At 51.4% G+C, this 24,149-nt stretch overlaps 1 protein-coding gene across 11 annotated transcripts in view; it reads right to left on the bottom strand.

The window, feature by feature from the left end:
* Positions 1–688: 688 nt before the first annotated feature.
* Positions 689–24,149, bottom strand: part of SCUBE3 (signal peptide, CUB domain and EGF like domain containing 3) — a 35,127-nt gene continuing 11,666 nt past the window's right edge. Inside the window, exons 2-23 of one of the 11 annotated variants that reach the window (XM_045497981.1) lie at positions 22,146–22,268; positions 21,043–21,168; positions 18,238–18,372; positions 16,504–16,629; positions 16,204–16,320; positions 13,789–13,836; positions 11,291–11,407; positions 9,489–9,611; positions 8,910–9,026; positions 8,291–8,416; positions 7,889–8,005; positions 7,644–7,748; positions 7,237–7,353; positions 6,741–6,899; positions 6,283–6,498; positions 5,759–5,920; positions 5,388–5,555; positions 4,685–4,885; positions 4,107–4,304; positions 3,463–3,615; positions 3,270–3,349; positions 689–1,643 (exon numbers count right to left, since the gene is read on the bottom strand). In XM_045497981.1, coding sequence (XP_045353937.1) covers positions 1,494–1,643; positions 3,270–3,349; positions 3,463–3,615; positions 4,107–4,304; positions 4,685–4,885; positions 5,388–5,555; positions 5,759–5,920; positions 6,283–6,498; positions 6,741–6,899; positions 7,237–7,353; positions 7,644–7,748; positions 7,889–8,005; positions 8,291–8,416; positions 8,910–9,026; positions 9,489–9,611; positions 11,291–11,407; positions 13,789–13,836; positions 16,204–16,320; positions 16,504–16,629; positions 18,238–18,372; positions 21,043–21,168; positions 22,146–22,268 — 2,984 coding nt within the window. In that variant the 3' untranslated portion in view covers positions 689–1,493. Of the gene's footprint in view, positions 1,644–3,269; positions 3,350–3,462; positions 3,616–4,106; positions 4,305–4,684; positions 4,886–5,387; positions 5,556–5,758; positions 5,921–6,282; positions 6,499–6,740; positions 6,900–7,236; positions 7,354–7,643; positions 7,749–7,888; positions 8,006–8,290; positions 8,417–8,909; positions 9,027–9,488; positions 9,612–11,290; positions 11,408–13,788; positions 13,837–16,203; positions 16,321–16,503; positions 16,630–18,237; positions 18,373–21,042; positions 21,169–22,145; positions 22,269–24,149 lie in introns of those variants that run through there. The other 10 variants (XM_045497985.1, XM_045497982.1, XM_045497986.1 and 7 more) reach the window with 10 other exon arrangements.

Below are 24,149 nucleotides of genomic sequence, written 5' to 3'. Positions count from 1 at the left end.
CCCCAGAATTACTCTCCTACACATCAGGTGCCTCTGAGCTACAGTTCTGAGTTCCCCCAGCTGAAGGCTCGAGAGGTCTGGATGGCCACTGGTGGGGGAGCAGAGACAGATGTTCCAGCACTCAAGGTGTTCATGAGATTCAAAACTTTTTTTCTTCCACTTCAGACATACACTCTTCTCTCTTGGGCAGCTATAAATAGGGTTGTTCTAATAGAGGAAAAAGAAACAAAAACAAAAAACAAAACCAGAAAACAAAAACCCCTCCCTCTAGACAACATAGGAAGACTCAAAATGATTGCACTTATTAGATGTGGACAGGGTGGGCAGAAGGCTCGCCAAGTGTGCACACATTCCTCTTGCTGCCCACAGCCTGGGGCCAGAGGTAGGTGGCTCTGGGCTGGCTGCAGAGCAGGGTCCTCTTTGGTGGAGCCCACAAGCCATCTGGGGCTACAGGGAAAGATAACTCTGGGGCAAGACCCAGGCTGGCTTCTGGTCACAGCCATGTTTCTTTAAGGACAACACTTAGCAAGGGGAGTAGGGCTCCCCCAGGGAGCACTTAGGTAGGGGTGAGGAGATGGCTGGGCCAGGAAGATAAGTAAGAAAAGGGATTAGTGTTTGAGGCTGGCTTCCCAATTGTTCTGTAGGCTAGTTCTTTAGATGATACATTTTCTTCTTTTTTTTTTTTTTCTTCATTTTTTGGTGATGCTTTAAAACCTGGTTTCTGTCCTGCAGAGAGCTATAGTCTCTCTCTTGGGGAGTGACAGCGGCACATTCAACGTGGTAATGCCTGCTGCTTTTCCTCAGTCAGCTGGTGTCCACTAGCCCAGTGGTCTGGGCCTTTTGTAAGCCCTCATGGATTGGACACCAGGCAGACATGTGGGGGAAGAAGGAGAGGAGCTGTATAGACAAGAAAGCCAGCTGTGTGGGCAGTCCAGGGCTCAGACCATGTGCCCCAGAGGACCGTGCTGGCAATAAGCCTATAAGTCAAAGGCTTCTTTGGCAGAACCCTGGGCGGGGGGCACAACCAGGGGACATTTTGGCTCCTGACTAGCAAGGCACAACCCTATAATGGTAGAAGCTCTTCTTCCCCCTCCTCATTTCCTACTAGACCCACTTCCTTCAAGGGTTTCTATCACCCTTACAGGCTGATGGGGCCAGGGATGTGAGCTGGTACAATGGGCAGTGTGGCTGGGAAGGGGACACTATTCTTTCACCCCTCAGGGGGAATAGAGCCAGCACTTAATGGCTTTTCCAGGGGGCATATAGGAAAAGGGAACGCAGTGAAGAGAGAGAGAGGGAGAAAAAGAGAAGCAGAGAGAGACAGGAAAAGGAAGCTAGAGATACAGAAAGGGAGACTGCTTGGTCTATAGTGATTTTTTTTTTTCTCCAAAAAGAAAGAGAGGAGAGAATTCCTCATCTGAGGGTGGGGGCTGCTGGCTCTGAGGGCTAAGGAGTCTGGGGGCTTTAAAACCTGGGTCTTGGGCCTATGGGCACTATTTGTAGGGCCTCAGGAAGCTGGAAACTTTGGAGCGGAGTAGCTTGATGAAGGATTTTGGCAGCATCTCCTTGTGTTTCTCTGTATACTTGAAGTAGTTCTGGGGGTGGGCCAGCACCTCGAAGAAGGCCTTGATGAGCTTCTTGTCCTGCAGAGGATGGCAGGTGGTAATGTCAGCCTCAGCATTGGGGGTGGAAAAGAGGAACACCAGCCTCGACTCAGAAGCAGCCCCTCTTGATGCTAAATAGGCATGCCCAGAAATGAACTCTGGATTTTCATCCCCACCATCTGTTCCTCCTGTAGAATCCTATAACCTAGTCATTGGCAGCTCCACCCTTCTTTTGCTCAGGTCCCAGTCCTTGGAGTCATCCTGAACTCCTCTCTCTTGCCCACAATCACAGCAAATCCTGTTTATTCCACCTTCAAAATATATCTGGGGTCTGACCATTTCTCACAGTCTCCATAGCTACCACCCTGTCCAAGGCATGTTCTCTCTCACTCGGACTACTGCAGCAGCCTCCTAACTGGTCTCTATGCTTCTACCTACCCTTGTTCTTCTACAGACTGTTCTCCCCTACAGCAGCCAGAGTGACTTTTTGGTTTTTAATTAGATCATATCCTCTTTCTGTTCAAAACACTTCTCTGGTTTCTGTTTTCGCTCAGTAAAGCCAAGTCCCTTGCATGGTCCATAGGCTGAACATGATCTGTACCCCACTCTTTGTCCTCCATGCTGCTTTGACTTTCGTACTCTGCTGAGCTACACTGGCCTTCTCAAGGTTCTTGAGCATGCCACACTGCTCCCATGCTCCTTTCCTGATCTTCTAATGCGTAGCCCTTTACCTTATTTAGGTCTTTTCTCAGAGGCCTTTCCTGACCATTCTGTCTAAAACAGCAACACGATGTGTGGAGAGCCTCCTAGGTGCCAGGCACCGTGCACCGAGACTCAGATCTTCTGGCTTCTAGGCTAGTATTCTGATTTTTAAAATAAGAAGTGGGGCTTCTAGCCTCTCATCCCAACTTAAATCAAAACAACTCCACTACTTTATGTATTGGAGTTCCACAGCACATGTGAAATAAGGGTTCAGATGCTTTAAAAAATGTTTGAAAAGCATTGCTGAAATTTTTTTCTTTGTAGCCTGCAAGTCCTAAGCAATTTTTGTCATTGTGTCTCTTATTTTGAGGATAGTATAAAAATGATCTTATTAATCATAAAGATAAAACTTTTCCTTGCATTGATCATTTATGAAGGGTAATACTGTAGGTAGGACTGTAGTTTCCTAAGTACGATTTTCTCAAACTGGGATCCACAGACCAGGTGTTTAGTTCATTCTTCAGTGTTGGTAACATTTCTTTTCCTTTAAGACAGATCGTATTGAATGGACTCTGAGAAACACTATGCTAGATCTGCTCCTTTTCTGTGGGAACTGAGGAGAGAGGAAGGGAAGGAAGGTACTTAAGCAGAAGTATCTTTCTATACCTCATTTTCCCTTATTTCTTGGTGAAACAAGTAGGGGACATTTCACTCCTCATCTTCCCTTTCTCTTCCCCTACAGTGTAAGATAGTACAGTCAGATGGGCTTGAACTCATTGGGCAAACTCAACTCTCTGTGCCTCAGTTTTCTTATCTGTAAAGTGGGAATGATGAAAGTACCTATTTCATAGAGCTGTTGTATATATCAAATGAGAATATTCATGTAAGCACTTAGCATACTGCCTGCACATTGTTTATATGTTCATTAAATGCTGGCTGTTCTTCTTGTGCATATTCACTTGCCTTTAAAATTTCCTGGTGGTTTTCAGATGCATAGAGCCGGCCATCTCGAACAATGTCTTCTACTAGCTGCTCATAGTCCTCTGCACAATCAACCAAGAGGAGGGGTTTAGGGGTAGAAACAATTCCTGCTCCCTCAAGACTCATGAGCCTCCCCTTTCTCACCCACCTCCCTGGCATTCGTGCCCTTGCTCACCATCATAGGTGACGTAGGGGATCTGGAAGCCACGAGCACTGTTGGCCTCGCTCGTCTTGAAGTTGATCCAGAGCTTCCTGGAGCGGGCCGTGAAAGCAATGGGGCGCTCATAGGTCTGGCAGGTCTCATAGGTGGTGATGGAGGATGGGGAGGCTGGGAAGGCAAGCAGCAGGTCAGGGAAACAGCAGAGCAGGCTACCCAAGCCCCCCTGGAGGAGGGCTGAGTGGGGGAAGGAGTCATGCTGACAGAGACTCTCCCCCATACATGTACTTCCCCCACTCCCCAACGTACACATGTCCTCTCCCACTGCCCTCCACTTGTTCCACAACTCCTCTTTGACATCCAGGCACTCACAGAGTGTAAGAAATTTGACATTTAAATGAATGGAATGGCAAAAATGCTAGAACAGGAAAGTGAGACATGTAACACTTTTGGAGTTCTAGTCCCAATGCTGGCATTCTTAACTCTGCTCTCCACCAATCACAGAGCACATTCATTGCTGTTTTCCTTTGTTAGCTTCTCCACTTCCAAGGCCTCCCTTCTCACTGCCCTAGTTCTTCCTGTACCAGTTTTTCCTCTCTCTGTCCCTCCCTCCCAACCAGATTTGAACTGCCCTTCCCTGGCCCAGCCCTGCAGCCACCCACAGTTCTTTCTCATGACGAGGACGTCCCCACACTCATCCTCAGATGGCAGGAAGATCTCGGGTACCACGATAAGGATCTTGCGCTTGGGTGGGGGGTTGATGTTCCAGACGCACTCCACGCCAGCTGGGTAGTTGCCTGGGTAGTTGGGGGACTCGATATAGCCAGTGAACTCACCCAGCTCCCCACCACACTGGCGATCTGTAACCAAGCCCAGATGGACAGAGCAAGAAAGAGAAGGGAAGTCAGTGGGGGAATGGGTTAGGGATGTTGAAGGATTTTGAAGTGGAAACCAGACACTGTAGGCAACTGCCTTCTGTTTCATCATCTTCAAGTTCTGGGTCCACCTTCCTTCCTGCCCTTTTAGTACCTTCTCATCTCACTTCACCTCTCTCTGTCTCCCCATCACCTATCTCCAGGGAGAGGGTGCCATGGGGCCCAGCCCAGCAAGTGGTCTTAAGATTGAGTGGGATGGGAGAGATGGAGGGTGGGGCTTTCCTGCCCATCCACTCCCTAGCCTTGCTCCCTGTTGGTTTACTTGCCCCACCCCCCACCTCTTCCCATGCCCACTGTTCCCAGACCTCTCTGCCCCTTTTTCCACAGCTTGGCCTGCCACGTACTCTTGCACTGGGCCACACTGGTGGAGCCGTCAAAGTCAGTGCTTGTATTTCCTGGACAGCGGGTGCAGAAGTTCTGACGGAAGTCAGGCTGATAGGAGCCCATAGCACAGCGGATACAGCGATGGATGGTGGTGTTGTAGTAGTGACCAGGGGAGCACTGGACTGCAGGCAAGGGGGGAAAGGTAGGCGTTAAGATGGTAGGCAAGTGGGAGTTCTGGGGCATGGGATGAGCAGGACACAGGAGACTGAAGACACCAAAGTTCCTTCCGAGTCCCAACCTTTCTTTGTCATGCCAGAATTGAAGCCTAGGGAAAAACAAACTTACAGAGTGGTTGGCTACCATGCCAATCCTTTTCTTTCAGGCACTGACTGTAGTGCCAAACTTCTAGAAACTCATTGGTAGTATTGAGGGGAATGTGCCACCAGTTCTCTGAAGCAGAGGGGTAAGTGACACTGTTATTTATTTCCTAATTCCTAGACTTGGGACTGGTGGAGGGTCAGGATGTGTCCTATGAGCAGGATGGTCTGGTTGGTCAGGCAGCTGGGCCTTTCCTAGTTTGGGGAAGATGGTGTGCCAGCATACTCAGGTCTACTCTGAGGACTTGGAGAGTTTTTTTTGTAAGTAGTTAAAGTTGGGGAGTCCCCCAGTGTGTAGCCCATTCACCTTTGGTGTCACAGTCTTGGAAGGAGATGGCCCCCTCATGCTTGGTGGTGAGGCCCCCACCACAAGGGAAGCACAAGGTCCGTCCTGCTTCAGGTTGGTACGTGCCGCGTGGACATGGCTGGCAGGGCTTGAACCCATCAACGGAGTATTGGCCAGGAGAGCACTGACCTGCAATGAATCAAGGGCCCAACTCTGATGGGGATGGTCCTGGTCATCCCCATGGGGTCACCCAGTCTCGGGACAGAGACACACAAACAGGATGTTGACTAGGAGAGTGGTCTGGAGCCTGGGCCTGCCCTTGGGAAATCCCATGCCCATGGGCGTCCCAGTGCCCACCCTACCCCACTCTATATTGTTTGTTCCCCTGGCACCTGCACATGTGGTGACGTTGGTGGCTCCGAGAGGCCCGTGGGCATCACTCCCAGGGCAAAGGTCGCAGGAGAGCTGCCCTTCTCTCTCCTGGAAGGTGCCCGCTGGGCATGGCACACACTGCTCCGTCTGGCCGTGGTAATACGTTCCCTGCGGGCAGCTGACTGAGGGAGAGTCGGCCGTGCTAGCCACCCCGCCCCCCTATTTCCCACCCCCCAGGCCTGGGATTCCCCTTCCCGCTTCCCCAGATTCAAGGAGAATCTCTTTGTTTGGGAATAGACAGAATCCTGCTTGGGAAGATCAGAGGCCAATGCCATGTAAAGGAGGGTTGATGGCCCCTCTGGACATGATATCCCTCTAGATTTCAACCTGGGACCAGGGAGAGGATGATGACAGGCAGGAGGGTCTTGGCTGCCTCACAATTTGAGGTACAACTGAGGCCGTAAAGTGTCCTGCTCTCTGAGTCAGGCCCAAGTTGGGCCTTCCCCGTTCCCCTGCTCCCCCGCTCCCCAGCAAGCTCCCTTACCACACTTAGCCCCAGCACGGTGCTGCCCAGGCCTACAGGCCTCTGCTGGCTCAGCTCGCTCCCCAGCTCCTGGGCCCGGCTTGTGGGCCAGTTCATAATCAAGGCCTGCCAGGCGCAGCAGGAAGCGGTCCTGGTTGATGGACTTTCTGAGCATCTTCAGGGACCCTTTCAGCCGCCGTTCCATTCGCTGTCGGAGGCAAGGCAGTCCACAGCCAGCTGGTGGTAGATGATGGTATGAGTCAGGGAAGGAAGAGAAAGTGGCTGTGAGCAGGAGGGCAGGGAGCAAAGCTAGGAGCTAGGAGGGATGTGGTAAGAGAGACTGGCTCCTGGGCTTGGTGTTAGGCATGGTCTGCCCTTAGTACAAGCTCTGCCCCTTCCCTTTGCTGCTGAGACTTGTGGTTTCCCCACCTCTGACCCCTTGCTTTCCACCCTCCTCCCTGCAGTGCCCCCAGTCCCACCTGTGGTTTCTTCGGCTCTGACCTCTGCCTCCAGTTCCAGGGTGAGCCGAGTGACTTCCTTGCCTGGAGGGGTCCGGGCCCGCCGGCCCTTGCCCTTCCGAGAGGAGTCACACTTGAGGTGGATAAAGGTGATCTGGCAGTCAGAGCAGGGGGCACCACCTGGGGGAGAGGCCTTGTCAACCCCAGGGGCACCCCCTGGGGACAGAGAAGGCTCTCACTCCCAGCTCTCACTTTCCCACCCTAGCCCAAGCAGACCTCACCAGATCTCCGCAACTGTCTCAGTTCACTTTTAAGGTAGGATACCTATTATTTGGTGGAGGGATATCCTGGGACTTCTTCCTTGGGCCCTATGCCTACAAGTGCTTCTTCCCTCTGCTCTGTCCAGAGTTCAGCATGCCAGTGGGTTTTTAGAGATCTCACTAAGCAGAGGAGCTGAGGGGTGGGGGAGGGGTGTGGTGGCCAGACAACCCATTGGAGGGGGGTCCCCAGTCCAGACCTGGTCCCGGGATTCTGCTGGCCTCCTCCGTTTTGCCTTTGTTTCTCAGGTGCAAACGGCATTTGGCGTCCTTGATCTTGAAGGAGGCCCGCTGTTTAACCGACAGCACTGCAGCCTCTAGAGGGATGGCAGAAGCTCAGCACAGCCTGGGGGCGCCGAGGGGGGTGGGTACTGCTGTGGAGGGTATTGAGAAGCTGGGCAATAAGCCACGGGCTTGGCTGGAGAAGGATTATGAGAGCCAGGGGACTCAGATGTTAGGGGCAGAGGGAGCAAGGCAAAGGGCTGGAGAATGACAGAGCAAGGAAGGGGATCCAGGAAAAAGTAAGACCAGGAGAATTAATGAGGAGAAATCGGGGTTAATAAGCAAGAGAATAAGGTGGGAACAAGGCCTCTGGGCTGGTGCTCACCATGGCAGTGGTTGGAGTTTGTGCTGTTCCCGGTGTGGCCAGCTCGGGCTGGAGTGGCCCTGGGGCTGGGGGTGCCACAGCTCACCGTGAAGCCATTCTCAGACTCTGAGAGAAGGGGGCTGTCACAGCTCTGAGCTGCCCGCCCCCAACGCCTACTGGTTGGAGTAATGCAAGGGAAGCAGGAGAGCTACCTGAACAGCCAGCCTTTCCTCCCTGCCAGCCCTACAGCAACCACCTCTATGTACCTGGCAAAAACCGGGCCCGGGAGGGGCAGGTCAGGGCACAGGTGTCCTTCTTGCCAGACCGGTTGCAGCTGAGCATGGCTTTCGAGGCACCAGGACTGCTCTGACATTTGACCGGCTCTAGGAAGGGGAGAGAGACCTGAGGAGAAGAGGGCCTTCCTCTCCCACCCTCTACACTTGGCTGATTTGGGAAGAGCATTAGCTACATGCAGAACTATAACTGTAAACAGAGACTGATGAAGGGATTTGTCACCAGAAACTTCACGTCAGTAACTCAAATGGCTACATTCTACTCCCCTACTACCTTACCCCTTCCTTGGCATGGAACTCCCCACTTTCCAGGACCCCAATTCCCACCCCCCAAAAATGTAGTGCCAGCTCTGGCCAGCAGAGGGTGCCGCCCACCTGTGCAATCTTTGCCATTCCAGTGCAGCCGGCCCTGGCCTGCGGGGCAGGTACACTGGTAGCTGCCTGGAGTGTTGATGCAGCCAAAGCGGCAGCCTCCCCGGTTGATGCTGCACTCATCCACATCTGGGGGAAGGAGGAGGGAGACACCAACAATGGTGGGGCAGTAGGAGCCAGGGAGTGGGCAGTGAGTGAGGACCTTTGGTGAGAGTTCCAGGCACTCCAAGATGACTACTGGCTTGAGAAAAGCTCAAGCCTAGGATCTCCTTCCTTTATCTCTGTCCCCAAAGAACGACTGAGAAGCGGCCAAGCTGACAAGCTTTGTAAAGCCTGCCATTCCTTTCTGCCACTGGGGCTGTATTTGAGAGTTCAGGATGGGAGTGGGAGTCAAGAAGCAGCGTTGGGATGGGAGATAGAAATTTTGGAGGTAGGATGCTGTTCCCTGATCTCCTAGTCTCCCGGTTGTCTTAATTTCTCCCATTTATCATGATGGATGCAGACATGGCACATGTACCTGGGGATTGCCCAGAGCCAACGAGCCAAATCAGGAACTCATTCAACTGAAGGGTGTGGAGGTGAGAGGCGACAGGTGGCTGAGGGTCTAAACTTGCTGGCTTACCCCCACAGTGGGTGACACCATATAGCAGGTAGCCATGATGGCAGAGGCACTGGAAACTTCCTGGTGTGTTGACACATATATGGTCACAGGTTCGATCAAAGGAACACTCGTCTATATCTGGAAGAATAAGGATTCAAGCCACTGGATCTGTCTTGGGGCATTTGACCCTGCAGTCCCTTGCTCAGGTGAATGGGCCTTGGCCCTCCCTCATGGTCCAGCCCGAAGATCAGTGATTTAGCAATGCCTACCCATCCCCTGTGCCCCCTCCACTTGTAGTCTTTGGAGTCAGGAACTGTGAGATCTGGTACCTGTGGATCAGGGTCACCACATGTGGTTAGGCAGGTTGGATCCTGCCAAGGATTTGAAGTGGGGTGAAATCCATCCCTCCTTGCCAAAAGCAAGGTAGAGTTGGTCATCAAGAGGAAGGGGTACATTTGCTAATTTGCAGCATGACACTGCCCATGGAGGCTCTCCACAGTGTCTGTTGACTTCCTCAGACTCTGGCCCTCTGGCCTCCTTGAAGCTCTCCTAGCCCCAGAACCTCTCCTAAGGCTTTCCCCTTGGCCCAAGTCTGCTCACCCTGGCAGTTCCTCTCATTGATGAGAAGCTTATAGCCCTTCTTGCAGCTGCATTCAAAGCTGCCCACTGTGTTGCGGCAAATGTGGTCACAGCCCCCGTTGTTCAAGCGGCACTCATCTATGTCTGGGAAGGCAGGACAAAGTAGAGAGAACCAAAGGTGATACCACAGGCTGGGGACAGATAAGGAGACAACATCCCTCCCTCCCTCACAGAGACTGAGAAAATCAAGCAGAGCTCTGGGCCTGCCCTTCTGACTCCTCTCTCACTCTCTGGTCTGTTTCTTCCCTGCTCATGGAATCTGTGGCCATTAGGACCAGTTTCTTTCCTGGAAATGAGCCCTCCCAGAAGGGAACAGATAGGAAGCAGAGTCAGGCCTTCAAGGACTGCCTGGAGTAGGAAGCAGGATGGCATTTGAACTACAGGGCTAGTTTCTGCCCCTCACTCTGTGTGGATGGCACTTCCACAAAAGGCTGGAGGATAAGGCTTATATCTTCCCTGTCCCTGACCCCTGCCTAGCATAAGAGCCCCGGGCAGTGGGCAACAGGGCAATGGTGGGGGGGGGGGGCACAGAGAGGTGGAGATTCAAAAGTGAGCCCCTCAGAGAGGAGGAGCTAGGAGAGAGCCGGCAGGAGGACCTCCAGGAGAGCCAGTGAGGCTGGGTAGCTGATGGGGGAGGGGCAGGGGCCAGGCAGGGGGCTGGACTGGGAGGTCTGGAGAGGCTCAGGCCTGAGGCGGCTTTCAGCACTAGGAAGGGAAGGGGGGGGGGGGCGGGCAGTGAGCAGCTTCCTTCCTGAGGTCAAGTTCCCCAAGCTGGTGGCAGACAGGACCCAGGCTATTCACCCTTACTTGGGGGAGGGGGCAGAGAGGGCAGTCTTCCACTTCACTCTTAGCATACCTGTCAACAGTCCTTCCCAGCAGGAAACCTCTCAACTCTGGCTGTCTGACCTGCTGCCCCAGCCCTCCCCGTCTCCCCATCCTTTCTGCCAGCTGTTGGGCCAAAAGACACAAAGAAGGAGCTCAGTCCTCTTTCCAGTCCTCCTTGTGACCAGGGGACACAGACCTGATGAATCATTATTTTCAGTATGGCTACTCTTCCTTTTTCCTCCCCCACTCCACCTTTCTCCCAGACCTGGCTAATTAAAAGGAGGGGAAATAGGATGGACAACATGGGAAATTATATCATAATGATAACTATCATTTGTCAGGTACTGTTCTAAGTACTTAATATATAATCTTTATATAACTGATCTAATCCTTACAACAAGCGCCATTATTATAGTGGAACTGAGGCACAAAGACACTAAGTAACTTGCCCAGGATTGCAGAGCTGGGATCTGAACCCAGGTAACCAGTCTCCAGCCTCAGTGCTTCCCTATTCTCCCTCTGACCAGTATAGCCTTCCCAGTGGGAAGGTCTGGGGAATGTGGGTTATGAAGGTTATGGAACACATCTGTGACCTTGTACACACATAGCCAGGGCTCAAATATCCTTCTAGACCCAGGGACAAATGAGAATAACATGTTCATTAACCAAGAGGGCTAGGGACCCAGAGCAGGATAGAAATGAGAGTAAGGAAAACAAGGTAGGGTGTGGGCAGCGGGCACTAAGGGACTGGCTGGACTTTTGTGCCCCTTGAACTGAACTGGGAAAGGTGGACAAAAGACCAGCCTTAGCCATGCTCCCAGTTCTTTCTAATCAGGATAGCCTCCAGGGGGTTGAGGAGGTCCTATAATAGGTACTAGATCTCTGATCCCAGCCTCAGCCCCCTCACCCCTATGCTCTGGTCCTCTGAGAGCCCTTACCTTTGCACGTCTTCCTGTCTGGCTGCAGCATGAAGCCCACAGGGCAGCTGCAGTGGACACCCGTCGCTGCATCGTGGCACTTACTGTCACAGCCCCCATTGTTGACAGCACAGGTCTCTGTTTAGGAGGGAGGTGGGGGATGGTAATGGGGTTATTGGCTTGGAGGAGTCCCAAACTTAAGGGTAGTAGAGAGTGCAGAGGCCTGAGGGAAGGCCTGAGCTACCTCTCTGTGCTTTAGAAGGAGCACTCAGTGAAGGCTCCCAGCCCCCTTCCTCCCATGGCTCCCAGCCCCCAGCCCCTCACAAGTGCAGCCAAGCAGTCCACTTCCCTGCCCCCTACTTGATTGAAACAAGGTGGACAGCAGTGAGGCAGGTACAAGCCAGAGCTGTCAGGCAGGAATGTGCTGAGGGGGTGGAGGAGGTGGAGAGGGGAGGGTGCAGGGAGGGATGGGAGCTAAGTAAGGGTGGTTCTCAGCCGCCAGGGAACAAGAAGGGACAGATAAAAGTTTCCTCCTCTTTCCAGTGACTGTCTCTGTGGTGGTTGGGGGTGGGGGGGTCATAGTGGGGCAATCTTGGGAAGAGTGAACCTAGTGATTCTGGAGACAGCTGAGGGATTGCCCAGCTGTCTTAAAAAAAGATCCCAGTTCCAGGCCTGACTGCTCATCCTCAGAGGAGAGGCACATATTTGGTCATTTCCCAGCCCCTCCCCAGCTACCTCCCAACTCCTCCCAAACCTTCCTTTTAGTTCCAGATGGAGATAAGCTGGATGTTCTGTTGTTGTTTTTCTTTCCTAATGGGGAGAGATTGTCTGGGTAGGGGAGGGGGCCAAAAGAGGAGAAGAATTCGGAGGAGGAGGCAGGGTGTAAGAAAGTAGATGAAAGAGTTAGAGAACCTCAGAGCTAGGTCTCTTCTATTGCCCCCTCTTGACTGGTAAGACTCCTTTGCTGAGGGGTCAGAATAGAGGGAGTATGGATAGGTCACTCTCCCTATTTTCTGCATTCTGCAGGACATAAACAAGTTTAAACTGCAGCTCAGGAGAATGAGTTGAGCCCAGGGAAAAACCATCAGTTCAAATAGTGCAAGACCCCTCCCCCTTCAGGGACTCTGGAGGAGATGTGGGCCATCCTCTGGGGGCCCTAGAATTCTCCCATTGGAAAGACAGAATCCCAAACCCTCTCCTGGGGAAGAAAGGAGAGTGGTTCTCCAAATCTGGGGAACTGAATGAGAAAAGCGCCAGAGGACTATCATCTTCTTAAATCTTTGACTCCTAAAACTCAGGTCCAACCCTTGTCACCAAGGAGACCACCAAAGCAAGGGTTCCAGAAGAAGCCCAACCCTGCCTGTGGGTCCCTGGTCATGCCCCAGTTACTCAAATGCCCAGGTCTGGGAGCAGCCACAGTGGGATCTCTTGTGTGCCACTTACACCTTAGTCTCCTGAAGTTCCCCAAGACCATGGGAGAAACCTGGGAGGGAATGTTGAGTTCAGGCTCCAAGCCTAGCCATTCCCCCCAAGAGTGCTCTTAGTAGAAGGAGAGGTGCCCCCAAGCCCTGGAGCAGGGAGAAGGGAACAGATCCTGTGCTAAGACTAGGTAGGTTCTGAGGGATCCAAGGTGAGGAGCAGTAGAGCTGGCACAACACACATCTCAGGTCAGACGAGGAAGCTGGGTACAGCTGCCCTCCCCTGCAGGGCAGCATTAGCCAGGGCAGGGTTGAGGCGGCAGGATGGCACAGCCTCAACCCTTTGCTCTTCAGGTCGCAGTATGAAACCACAGTTTAATCTGTGCTGACTCTGTGCCAGGCACTTACTAGATGCTCTGCACACACTGTCTCAATCATCTCAGCAACCCCAAAGGAGAAAACTCTTATTCTCCCTGTCTACAGAAGAGTAAACTAAGGATCAGAGAAGTAGCTTGCTTGAGGTCATATGGTTAGAAAGTGGCAGAGGCAGGATTCAAACTCAGGTCAGTCTGAATTCAGATGTCATGCTTGTACCCATTATGGTGGGACAGAATGGCGAGTGATGCTGGGGCTGTGAGCTGGTGTGGGGGGAACCCAAGGAAGCAGCCTCAAGGAGGGATGGCATCTAACTCTATCCCACCCCTAACTCAGCCACCTAGTGGGCACAACGGGTAAGATGGAGCTGCTGGGTTTTTTTTTGCTGTGTAGAAGGCAGAGAGAAGGGAGGGGGCAGATGGTTGGGAACAGGTGAGGTGTTAGAAGGTGGGTGAGGGAGAAGGTGGGAGGAGAGAGCAGGAGAGGAGGACAGTGACAGGAACAAAGAAAGACAAAACCAACACGAAGGCTCCTGGGCCAGCTCTTGGGGACTCAGGTTTCCTGTCACCCAATGGGCCCAGTACCGAGACTGCAGGGGAGCCCTGCTAATAGGCTAGAGTCCAGTCAGGCTGGGCCCAGTGGGCATGCGGTTAGTGGGAGCCCCAGCGGGTTAGCCCTTCCCCTAGCAAGCCAGTGAGAGCAAGCGGAGAGAGCAGACATATTTACCATTAGAAACGGCCTGAGGGGGGATGTGCTGCTCTAGCCGCCTTTCCCCTGTTTGACATTGTAAAAAAGCTGTTTAGATGCTGGGCAGGAGCCACTGTGGCCCACTGTGCCCCAGCCCCCTCCCCACCCTCCTCCTCCACCCTGTAGACCCAAACCACTAGCCCCAAATGATGAGCCCTGAGACTCCTATGCTTCATTCCCCAGCCTTGTCCTGCCTGGTATCCTCAAAGAAGCCAGGCTCCCACCAGGTGACTGATGGGAAACAGAGTCTCAGAGAGGGGCAGTCATGGGCCCAGTACCACACAGCATGCCAAAGGCAGAGCTGGGATGCAATCTCAAATCTTACAAGCTGCCAAATCCCAAAGGGGCCCACCCTTTCTGCTTAACTGTACTGCCCTCTCAGTCTCCCCACTAAATCTGAATGTCTTGGTGGCCCCAAACAATGATGTTTCCTCCTACCAGGGCTGGGGAGAAACATGAGATCAGGGCAAGGCAAAATAAGTTCTGTTGGAGAAGAGGGAGAGGAACTCGGGAAGGACATAGCCATGAACCCTAGGACCTCCTCCTTTGCTCTCTTCTGCCTCACTTGGCCATGGTCCAGAAGACAGAATGGGTCTTGCATTAGAGAAGAGCTCAAGCTTACAAGGGGGTATTTTCAAAATCAGCCATGCTCAGGACGATCTGAACAGGGGGACACCAGAGGGGGATCTGGCCCCACATTCATGGGTCCCGAGCTCTGTCCTGACACATGCAGCTTTTCTTTGGGGACTGCATGCAGTTTCTTTTGGGAGACTCTGGGGATGTGTGAGTGTGTCCAGGGGATGATGGAGGGTTTAGGAAGCAGAAGATTTAGGCTTAGGAGGAAAAAGATGAAAGGAGCTGGAACAAACCAGCCAGGAGAAGGTGACAGAAGGACCTAAAAATGTTCTAGGGTCTTTGAAGAGTTAGTTCAGAGGGAAACGTGTAGCAGGAGGGGGTTTAATTAAAGAAGTTTAGAACTGTGTGTACAAGTCTCTGAAGCAGGTACTTGAAGGACCCCTTTAAAAAAAAATTTTTTTTTAATGTTTGTTTATTCTTGAGAGAGACAGACAGACAGACAGAGACAGAGCATAAGTGGGGGAGGGGCAGAGTGAGAAAGGGAAACAGAATCTGAAGCAGGCTCCAGGCTCTGAGCTGTCAGCACAGAGCCCGATGCAAGGCTCAAACCCATGAACCGTGAGATCATGACCTGAGCTGAAGTCAGATGCTTAACCGACTGAGCCACCCAGGCACCCCTTTGAAAGACCCTTTTAGCAGCAGCATCTGCTCGCCTGTTCTCCTGTCTGGGGGTTAAGGCAGTGCTGTCTGCAGAGATGGGCCGGGTCTCTGGAGTGAGATGGGGACAGTTTGGTTCTGAAGGTGAATATCATGTCTGTAACAAATACACAGAGTGACTGTGTTCACACCTCCTCACCCTCAGCATGTTGTAGCCCATGAGATGAATGGCATCTGTTGGTGCCCACAGACCAAACTTGCCCTTGCCTGGCTCAAGACACAGCCCTTCTCCCTGCCCAAACTCTTCTCTTTCACCTCCCACTTCTCCAAAGGGACACCCTGTCCCCGTTGTGTTTCTCAGCACTCTGTGAGCACACAGTAATCGGCCTTCACAAAAGACCTAAAGGCATAAGGCATTAGGAATTAAACGTCAGGAACTAAGGAATTAAGCTCATTTCTGGTACCTGAAAGTATGTGAGGGAAGGCCTAGGAATTCAGGAAAAGGGATCCAGGTGTTAAGAAGGCCCCGGAGCAGGGCAATAGGAATGGAAGGCTGGAGCTGGTGGGGAAGTGAAGGGCTACAGGCAGAGGTGAGAGAGTACCACTGAGATGTGGAGGAAATAGGAGGAAATGAGGGCTAGGGTAAGGGCAGTGGACAGGGGGACACAGCACAGACAGGAAGAAGAAACCTGGAGTCAGGAAACCCCATTTGTCAGTTCCGGGATGGTTGTTCCAGGAGAGAACACTCTCTGCCACCCTCAGTTCCAGAGTGGGGACAGTGGGCTGTGACAGCTCCCATCTTACCACACTAGTCAACCAGGGCCTTTGGTCAGGCTTTCCCAGCTGCATTGCCCCAGCTCTCCTCCCCTTCTCGGGCACAGCCTTGGTCAACAAGCACCTCTGCTAATTAGTCCCAGTTTGACAACACTTTCTCCTGGATAAAGAGGATGGTGGGGCTCCAGGGGTGGGGCAGGAGAACTAATGGGTCAGGGAGGAGAAGAGGGTGAGCCCTGCGATCTCTCAGAGTCATCCCTCACTAGGTCTTCAGTACACTCACCAGTCATTCTGTGCCCAGCACCTGGGTCCCATGCGTTCCCCCTCCCCTGGTTCCCAACCCCCACTCCCAGCACAGGTGGCCTTGAGTTCACCAGCCTCACCCACCGATGCACGTCTTCCCGTCGGTATGGAGCACAAACTTGACATGGCAGCCGCACCGGGGACCCTGCTCTGTGTCATCGCACGTGTGCTGGCAGCCACCATTACCATAGTTGCATGTCACTGTGCAGAGAGGGCAGGAGGCCTGTCAGCTTGCTTTTCCTTGGGTGCCACATATCTGGAGACTGACTCTCATATCTAGTTGCCTCTCCCATGCTCCCTTTTCCTCCCACCTCTTGCTGCTGAGTCCCTACACCCTTCCTCTTCGTTGCTTCTTCTCCCCAACGACCATCCCAATTATCTCACGTTTACAGTCCCGTTGGTTCTTGGTGAGTTCGAAGCCAGGGCGGCATTCACAGGCAATACCCCCTTTGGGTGTCTCCCGGCAAATGTGAGCACAGCCATGGTTCTTGTTCATGCAATTCATTCCTTCTAAAAAGGAAGAGGAGGGAGGTGAGTGCTCTATATCCCTGAATGCCTAGTGGAAGAGGAACTAGTGGGGTAGCTGGGGCCTAGGAAATTGAGAGAATCCACTGGGGCTGCAACACAGACAGGAGACACCAGTCCCTGTCCTGCGCAGAGCTGGGTGCTAATGAGCCATTCTCAGTGATGTATAGGTATTGATACCCAGTCCTCCAAAACCCTGCACAAGCACCCTCTCCTGGAGACAACAAAAAAGTAGTGTCTAATAGTTACATACTAGTGGATTTAGGAAGGACCCAGAAAAATAAAAAACATCTCTTGGGGCATCTGGCTGGCCCACTCAGTGGAGCATGTGACTCTTGATCTTGGGGTTGTGAGTTAGAGCTCCGCATTGGGCTCTTTGCTGTCAGCATGGAGCCTGCTTCGGATCCTCCGTCCCCCCTCTCTCTGTCCCTACCCCTCTTGTGTGTGCATTCTCTCTCTCTCTCTCTCCCTCTCTCCCTCTCTCTCCCTCTCTCCCTCTCTCCCTCCCTCCCTCCCTCTCAGAAATAAACATTTTAAACTGTTATAAAAGAAAAAAAGAAAAAAACTTACGGGGTGCCTGGGTGGCTCAGTGGTTAAGCATCCGACTTCAGCTCAGGTTATGATCTCATAGTTCATGGGTTCAAGCCCTATGTCGGGCTCTGTGCTCACAGTTCAGAGCCTGGAGCCTGCTTCAGAGTCTATGTCTCCCTCTCTCTTTGCCCCTCCCCCATTTGCACTCTGTCTGTCTGTCTCTCTCTCTCTCTCTCTCTCAAAAATAAATGAACATTAAAAGAAAACTTTAAAAAACTCAAAAAAATAAAAGTAAAATCTTTAAAACAAACAAACATGATTTCTTCTCAAAGAGCTTTCAGTCAAACTGGGAAGAAGATAACAATGTGAGTGGGAAGAAATTGGTACAGATTTTTTACTATAGAAATTACTATAAGATTTGCTTTAAAGTAAACTCTGTGCCCAATGTGGGGCTCCAACTCATGACCCGTGATCAAGAATCACATGCTCTACCAACTGAGCCAGCCAAGTACCCCTAATTACTATAAGATTTTATTCAACAAATATGTATTAAGCTCCCATTGCATGCAGAGCAGTGTATTAGGTTCCGGAGATAACAAAGATAAATTAGACATAGTCCCTGCCCTCAGGGATGTCATAGTCAGTGTTGTGGGGGGGAGGCTGCATCGCAGAAATAGACAACAGTATTCCACTATTCTTGCCTCACCCTCCCTATCCAATTCAAGGAATAAGGCATTAGTGAGCCCATCAGATAACAGCAGCTTAGAGCCCAGCCATCTATACTTAGGCACGACATCCACCTTGGGTCTGACACAGAGGATGCCCCATAGTAACCTCAATCCCACACTGATCCCAACCCCAGATGGATTCCCCCAGATTTTGCTCCAGCACAACATCTGTCTATGGAGCCCTTAGGATGTGATGGGTTGAGGGACAAGAGAAGAAGGAGCTAGTGGGGTTGAGAATAGAGGATGAGACCCAAGGGGTCCTGAGGAAAAGCTCCCCAGCAGGTAGAGAGAAGCCTGGGAGTGCAGGGTGGGACCTCTCAGGTCATGGGCTGACCTTCTGGCCGCTGGATGCAGGTGTGCTGGTTGTCGCTGAGGAAGAAGCCCTCCCGGCAGTGGCACTCATAGCTGCCCATCATGTTGACACAGCTCTGCTGACAGCCACCATTGCCCTCGGCACACTCGTCCACATCTGTGTAGGATAGGTGGTTGGTGAGGCCATGGGGTGCAGGCCAGGCTCCAGAGTATGCCCTGAGACTTCAGCACCAAGGGCTGAAACAGTCTTAAGAATCTAGCACACACTTCCTGACTCTAATTCAGCACCCAGCCTCAGGCCAGCAAGTTCTCACCCACTCATCAGCTAATGTTTCACTGTTTTTGAAGAGGCCACCCAAAGAGGGCAGAGCTGGGGAGCTAAACAGGTGGAGAGGGGACATTTAAACCTGGCTCACTTAGGTGAAGACTTGCCTCCCTTTCACTCACTTGTCAGAATTGGGTGTGAAGCCAGGGGAAATCAGGAAAGGAGCCAGGGTAAGAGACACAGAGGTGAAAATAAAGATGGGAGATTGGTCAGGAAGAGAAATGGGCAGTTGGTGGCAGCCAGGAAATGAGAGAACCTGGGACCTGGTTCTAAGTGCAGGGAGAACTATGGCCATGGTGCTGAGGTCTGAGGGGCAACAATGGGTAAAGGCAGCAAGCCTCAACTCCTCGCAGGGCAGGGACCATTTTTGTGGACAGGCTACGGCCCCATCCTTCCTCTCCTCCCTCCCCATGCCTGGGCTTGCTGCCATAGTCCCTAGCCTTTCTCCTATTTTGGTTTAACAAAACAGTCTGGTAGCTTGGCGAGGAGGGATGGGAGGAGAGCTGCCAGGCCACACCCTAATCACCACCCCAAATCACCACCCTCAGGTCCCAGAGCTAAGCTTATTTTGGGGCCCTCACTTGAATGCCTTGACTCCCTCTCTGTGCTACCTACTGCCCTCCCAAATCCATAGCCCCTCTCTGTCCTCCTTGGCCCAGGAGGCATCAGGGAGATTGGTCTCCAAACAGAGGAGCTGGAATTAGAGCTCCTGAGGCCCTCAACTGCTCCTCTCTTCCCATCCTCTCTGCTGATCCCTGAAACCCTGTCCTTTCCCCCATCTGGCCAAGGGCAGAGGGGCACGGATCCAGCAGGTTCCTGCCTGAGAGGTATACTTTCCTTTGCCTTATTCTTGTCCCTTCCCCCTTTGTCACTACACCCCTGATTTCTCCCCATCCGTCTTCCACTGTGGCCCATCCTACATTCCATCCTTCCATATGCTCCCTTCTAATCCAACCTTGACTTTGCTGCTCTAGCCAAGTTCTTTCCTCCAATTCTCAGTGGAGAAACAGACCTGGGGCATGGATGACTTAGGGTTCCCCTAAAAGCCAAAGGAAGAGTGGAGGCTTTGAACCCCAACCCTGGGGTTAGGGTTAGGTAGACCTCTGCTCCCTCTGACCCTTTCCATACCTACTCATTCTGTTATCCCTCTGGCTAGTTTCCCCCCAAACACAGGGAAATAAGACTTGGTGAGAATCAGGGGCCTAGTAAGGTCAAAGGCAACCAAACACCAGAAGCTGATGTTTCCGGTCCTGCAGGAAACTCTCTGTCCTGGTCAAAGTGTCACAGCTTCTCTTTCCAAAGGAGTCCCCAAAGAGGCCCTCACAAATAACTGGGCGGAAAAGTGAGGTCCTTCCCGGTAGCTACAGTGGTGGGAGAGATGGCCAGGGCTGAGGGGGAAGGGTCCAGCAGGAATCAGGATGTAAAGGCCCGGGTTGGGAGTAGAAGCATGTAAGCCTGGTCCAAAGATGGAATGTGACTGGGTTTAGAGGCAGCTCTGTAGCAAGGAGGCTCTCAGACTAATAGAACGTCAGATAATTCACTGGTTTGGTCAGTTGGGGAAGCAGCCTAGCTGCTTTTCTGGGCATCATTCCTCTTACTTCTCTTCCTTTCCTGGTCTTCTAGTCTTCCAGTCTCCTATTTTTGTTCTGAGAGCAGAGAGGAAGAATTTGGAAAAGGACCCCTGGCTTCACATCTCAATTCCTGTTCTGCTATGGGCTTCAGTTTTTCTTCTTGGGCAAGAATCTGACATGGTCCCAGTAATTTTCCAAAAAGATGTGAGACCAAAGTTGAGTTTAGTGCCCTAGAGATTCTCCTATCTCTGCTCCAGCCCCTGGGACAAAGATCAGGTCAGATTGAGGCCTAAGAAGTGAGGAGAGGGTGAACCTGGAGATTGCAGGATGAGCTGGGAGAAAACCAGCCTCAAGGGCCAGAGGCTTCCCAGGGCCAGGGAAGAAGCATCATCATCATCACCATCATCATCATCATCATCATCAACAACAACATTCCTCCCATGTATTGAACACCTACTCTGCTAAGGATTGTACAGGGCTCTTTATACATGTTGTCTCATGGTGATTCACCCAACAGCCTTTGAGTGGGATATTACCATCCTCATTTTAGAGATGAGGAAACTGAGGTTCCCAGAGATTTAGTTGATTTGCCTAAGGCCCCACAGATAGTAAGCAGGAGAGCAAGGATCTGGTGCAGCCAAATCACCTTCCACCATGCTCTGCTCTATATGGCTAAACCCACTATTGTCATCTTCTGACCCTTGCCCTGGGAGCACTTGCTAGCACCATCTCCTCTGCTGTTTTTCATCCAGCAGCAGGATTATTTCATCCTCAGTGCCCCGTCTCAAAGGGGAGACTGACCTTGTTCTCTATTTTGTGAGAATGCCACTTTCTGATCACCTTCCTCTTCTTGCCTGGGAACTGGGAAGGGCTGAAAACACCTCCTCCCCCACAAGACAGCCCCTGCCCACACCTCCTCTCCCTTGCTCACCCAGACAGTTGTGTCCATCATGTGCCAGGTGGAATCCATCATAGCAGGTGCATCGGTAATTTCCCGGGATGTTGACACAGTCATGCACACAACCTGCATTATCTTCTCGTTCACACTCATCCACATCTGTGAGCAAAGAGGATCTGAGGCAGCTGGACGTGCCTCCCACTGTCCACCCCTGTGTTCAGCTTTGTGGTGGTTATGTATGTGTGTGTGTGTGTATAACCTTCTCTGTGTGTGTTTACATAATTACTTTCATAGCCTGCAAACCATTTTGCATTTTACTATTGTTTATCTAAACTTAAGTCATAAACATTTTCACGTCTCCCCTCGGTCTTTCTAATCACCACTGTACATGGTTGCAGAATATTCCACTGTGTTGCCAAATCATAATTCATTAATCTAGTCTCTATTGTTAGATCCCTTCCATTTATTTTACTATTGTAAATAATGCATTAAAGGACATCTCCTGTGTGTTATTTTCTTTGAATTTCCCTCGAGTAGGTTCCCAAGAATAAAATTTCTGGGTCAAAGGGTATAAATACTTTTTAAATTCCTGCTGGTGTGACAAAATCACTTTTCAATTCATAGTGTCACCAAGAATTAACGAGTGTACCTTGTCCGCTAAAGTGTTACCAACACTGAAGGTCATAAATTTAAAATAACATCTCAAGACTGCTTTAATTTGCATTGCTTTAATTATGAGGGGGGAAGAATGTGTTTGTTTATGGTATGAAATTCCCTTGGGGTAAACTGTTCTCATCCTGTGGGTATGGTGTAAGGGTCTAAAGATGGAGGTTCCAATGTCAGGGAGCCTCAGGCCTCAGTCCTGTGATCCTGATCCCCCGCCCCCGACCAAGCTGTGAGGCTGTGAACTATTCCCAGCAGAACCTCAGCTAGGCTATATGGTGCCTTTGAGCAAATGAGAAAACGGTGCCCTCTCTGGGAAAAAAGTAGCTGGCCACCACCCCCAAGCCCCTTCTCCATGCCCACGGGGACTGCAGGCCTTACTGTCCTGCACAGTGTAGCTAACTCTGGGCAGTGGCAACCATTTCCACACTCAAGCAGGCCCCCCCCTTCTCCAGGCACCCTCCCCGCCTCACCTTTGCAGTGTTTACCATCCCCTGTGTAGCCAGACTTGCAGATGCACTTGTACGACCGTGGGGTGTTCTGGCAGATAGCATCAATGTGGCAGTTGTCGGTCCCCTCCACACATTCGTCCACATCTGGCAGGGACAGAGGAGGTACTTGAGACCCTCTGTCAGTGCATTCTAAGGGGTGTCTTGAAGGTGGTTCCCTAAGGGAAAAATACCTTCTCCTCTAACGTAGAGACAGTGACCCCTCCAGAAGCAGGTGCTCTTCCACACCCTTCTGATTTCAGAGTGAGCTGACTCTGTAATTTCAGGAATTCAGAAAGAGCCCCCACTCCCCTCAGAAATACTTAATCCACAATGACAGCTAAAATTCCATCATTTGAAACACTTCTCTTTGATTGAAAAACAAACAAAAAACCCTTGGGCTGGGTAGCACACTTACCTTGACTAGAAATGTTCAACTTAGCATGAATTAGTTTACCTCACTTCGGAGCAGGCTTAGAGGGAGGGGGAAGAGAAGAGGCATGGGGACAGTGGCCTCTGGAAAAGTGGCAGGGTCCAGCGGCCCTTGGTAATTGAGGGAGGAAGAAAGGAAGGAGAAGGGGCCACCTGAGAAATCCTCATCTGCCTCACAATTCTGCTTGAGACCAGGCCTGCTCCCACTTGCCCATCGTTGTGCGAAGAATCTTGAGAGGAAAGAAGTTCCATCCTGGAAGATTTCCCTCAGACCCTGTGCTGTCAACAGCAGAGGGACTGGGACCTGGCAGGGGCTGGTATCAGCAATCTGAAGCCTGATAAGTGGAGCCCTTGTGACTGTCCAGTTGACTCAGGCTCATCAGTCTGCTTCCCTGAACTCTTCCCTCTAACCCAACGTGTTCCTCTTGCTCCTGGCTCTCACTCTGGCACAAGGTGCTACTCTACTCACAGAGCTATGTTCAAGGAAGAAGCCAGCCAAGATCTAGCAAAAAAGAGGATGGTTCTGAAAGGACCTAGGAAAGAGAATCATTGATCGTCTTTGCACAAAAGATTCCAACTTCTGAGGCAATATTTTGGTGTACATAAAGCTGAGCTAAAATATGGCTAAATGTTGCATTCAGTTGACAATGTTTTATACGGTGTTTTTGTGAAAGGTACTATACTGAAGGCCATGGAGGCTCAGCAGTGACTCGGCCCAGCCAAAAGGAGAGACAAATAAGTAATATGAAGCAGGGTGTGGTTGAGTGCCCCAAAGACATTAGAGAAAAGAGGAGGGGGACCTCAACCCTGGCTACACATCATCAGAGTTAACTCCCTAGGAGATGCCCAGCACCATCCCCAGAGGTTCTGGTCAACTAGCCCTCAGTATTTTTCTAAAGCTCCCCAGGTGAGTCCAATGTGCAGTCAGGCCTGACCACCTCTGTTAAAAGGAAGATCAGAGGAGGAAGAGATTACTTCTAGCTGTGAACTGGGAAACCCAAGTGTATAAGTAGCAATGTGCAAATAAAGAAATGGGATTTGAAATCAAGACAGTGCATGGGGTGCCTGAGTGGCTCAGTTGGTTAAGCATCCTACTTCGGCTCAGGTCATGATCTGATGGTTTGTGGGTTGGAGCCCTGTGTTGGGCTCTGTGCTGACAGCTCAGAGCCTAGACCCTGCTTCAGATTCTGTGTCTTCCTCTCTCTCTCTGCTCTCCCCCACTCGTGCTCTGTTTCTTAAAAGTGAGTAAATGTAAAAAAAAATTTTTTAAAGAAATCAAGACAGTGTAGAATTGCCTGGCTTTTGTTAAAATGCAGATTCTCAGGCCTTATCGCCAAGCTATGGAATCCAAATCCTTAAGGTGCTTGATTTATTTTTACTGAACCTGAATGAGTGAGTGGACCAGAACTGCTCTCAATTTATAGATACCCATGAGCCCTAGCTTGAAACAGTTAATTGTCTTCTGTTTTCGTATTTCGAGAAGTACTTCAGGGGCAAGGACTGAGGCTTCCTGAGGCTAAGAAGAGAACTGGAATTTGGAAGAGTGCCCCCAAACAC

Source organism: Leopardus geoffroyi, chromosome B2 (genome assembly GCF_018350155.1).
Source record: "Leopardus geoffroyi isolate Oge1 chromosome B2, O.geoffroyi_Oge1_pat1.0, whole genome shotgun sequence".
Taxonomy (NCBI): Eukaryota; Metazoa; Chordata; class Mammalia; order Carnivora; family Felidae; genus Leopardus; species Leopardus geoffroyi.
The sequence above is the reverse complement of the archived record's forward strand: the minus strand, read 5'-3'. Positions and strand labels throughout refer to the sequence as shown.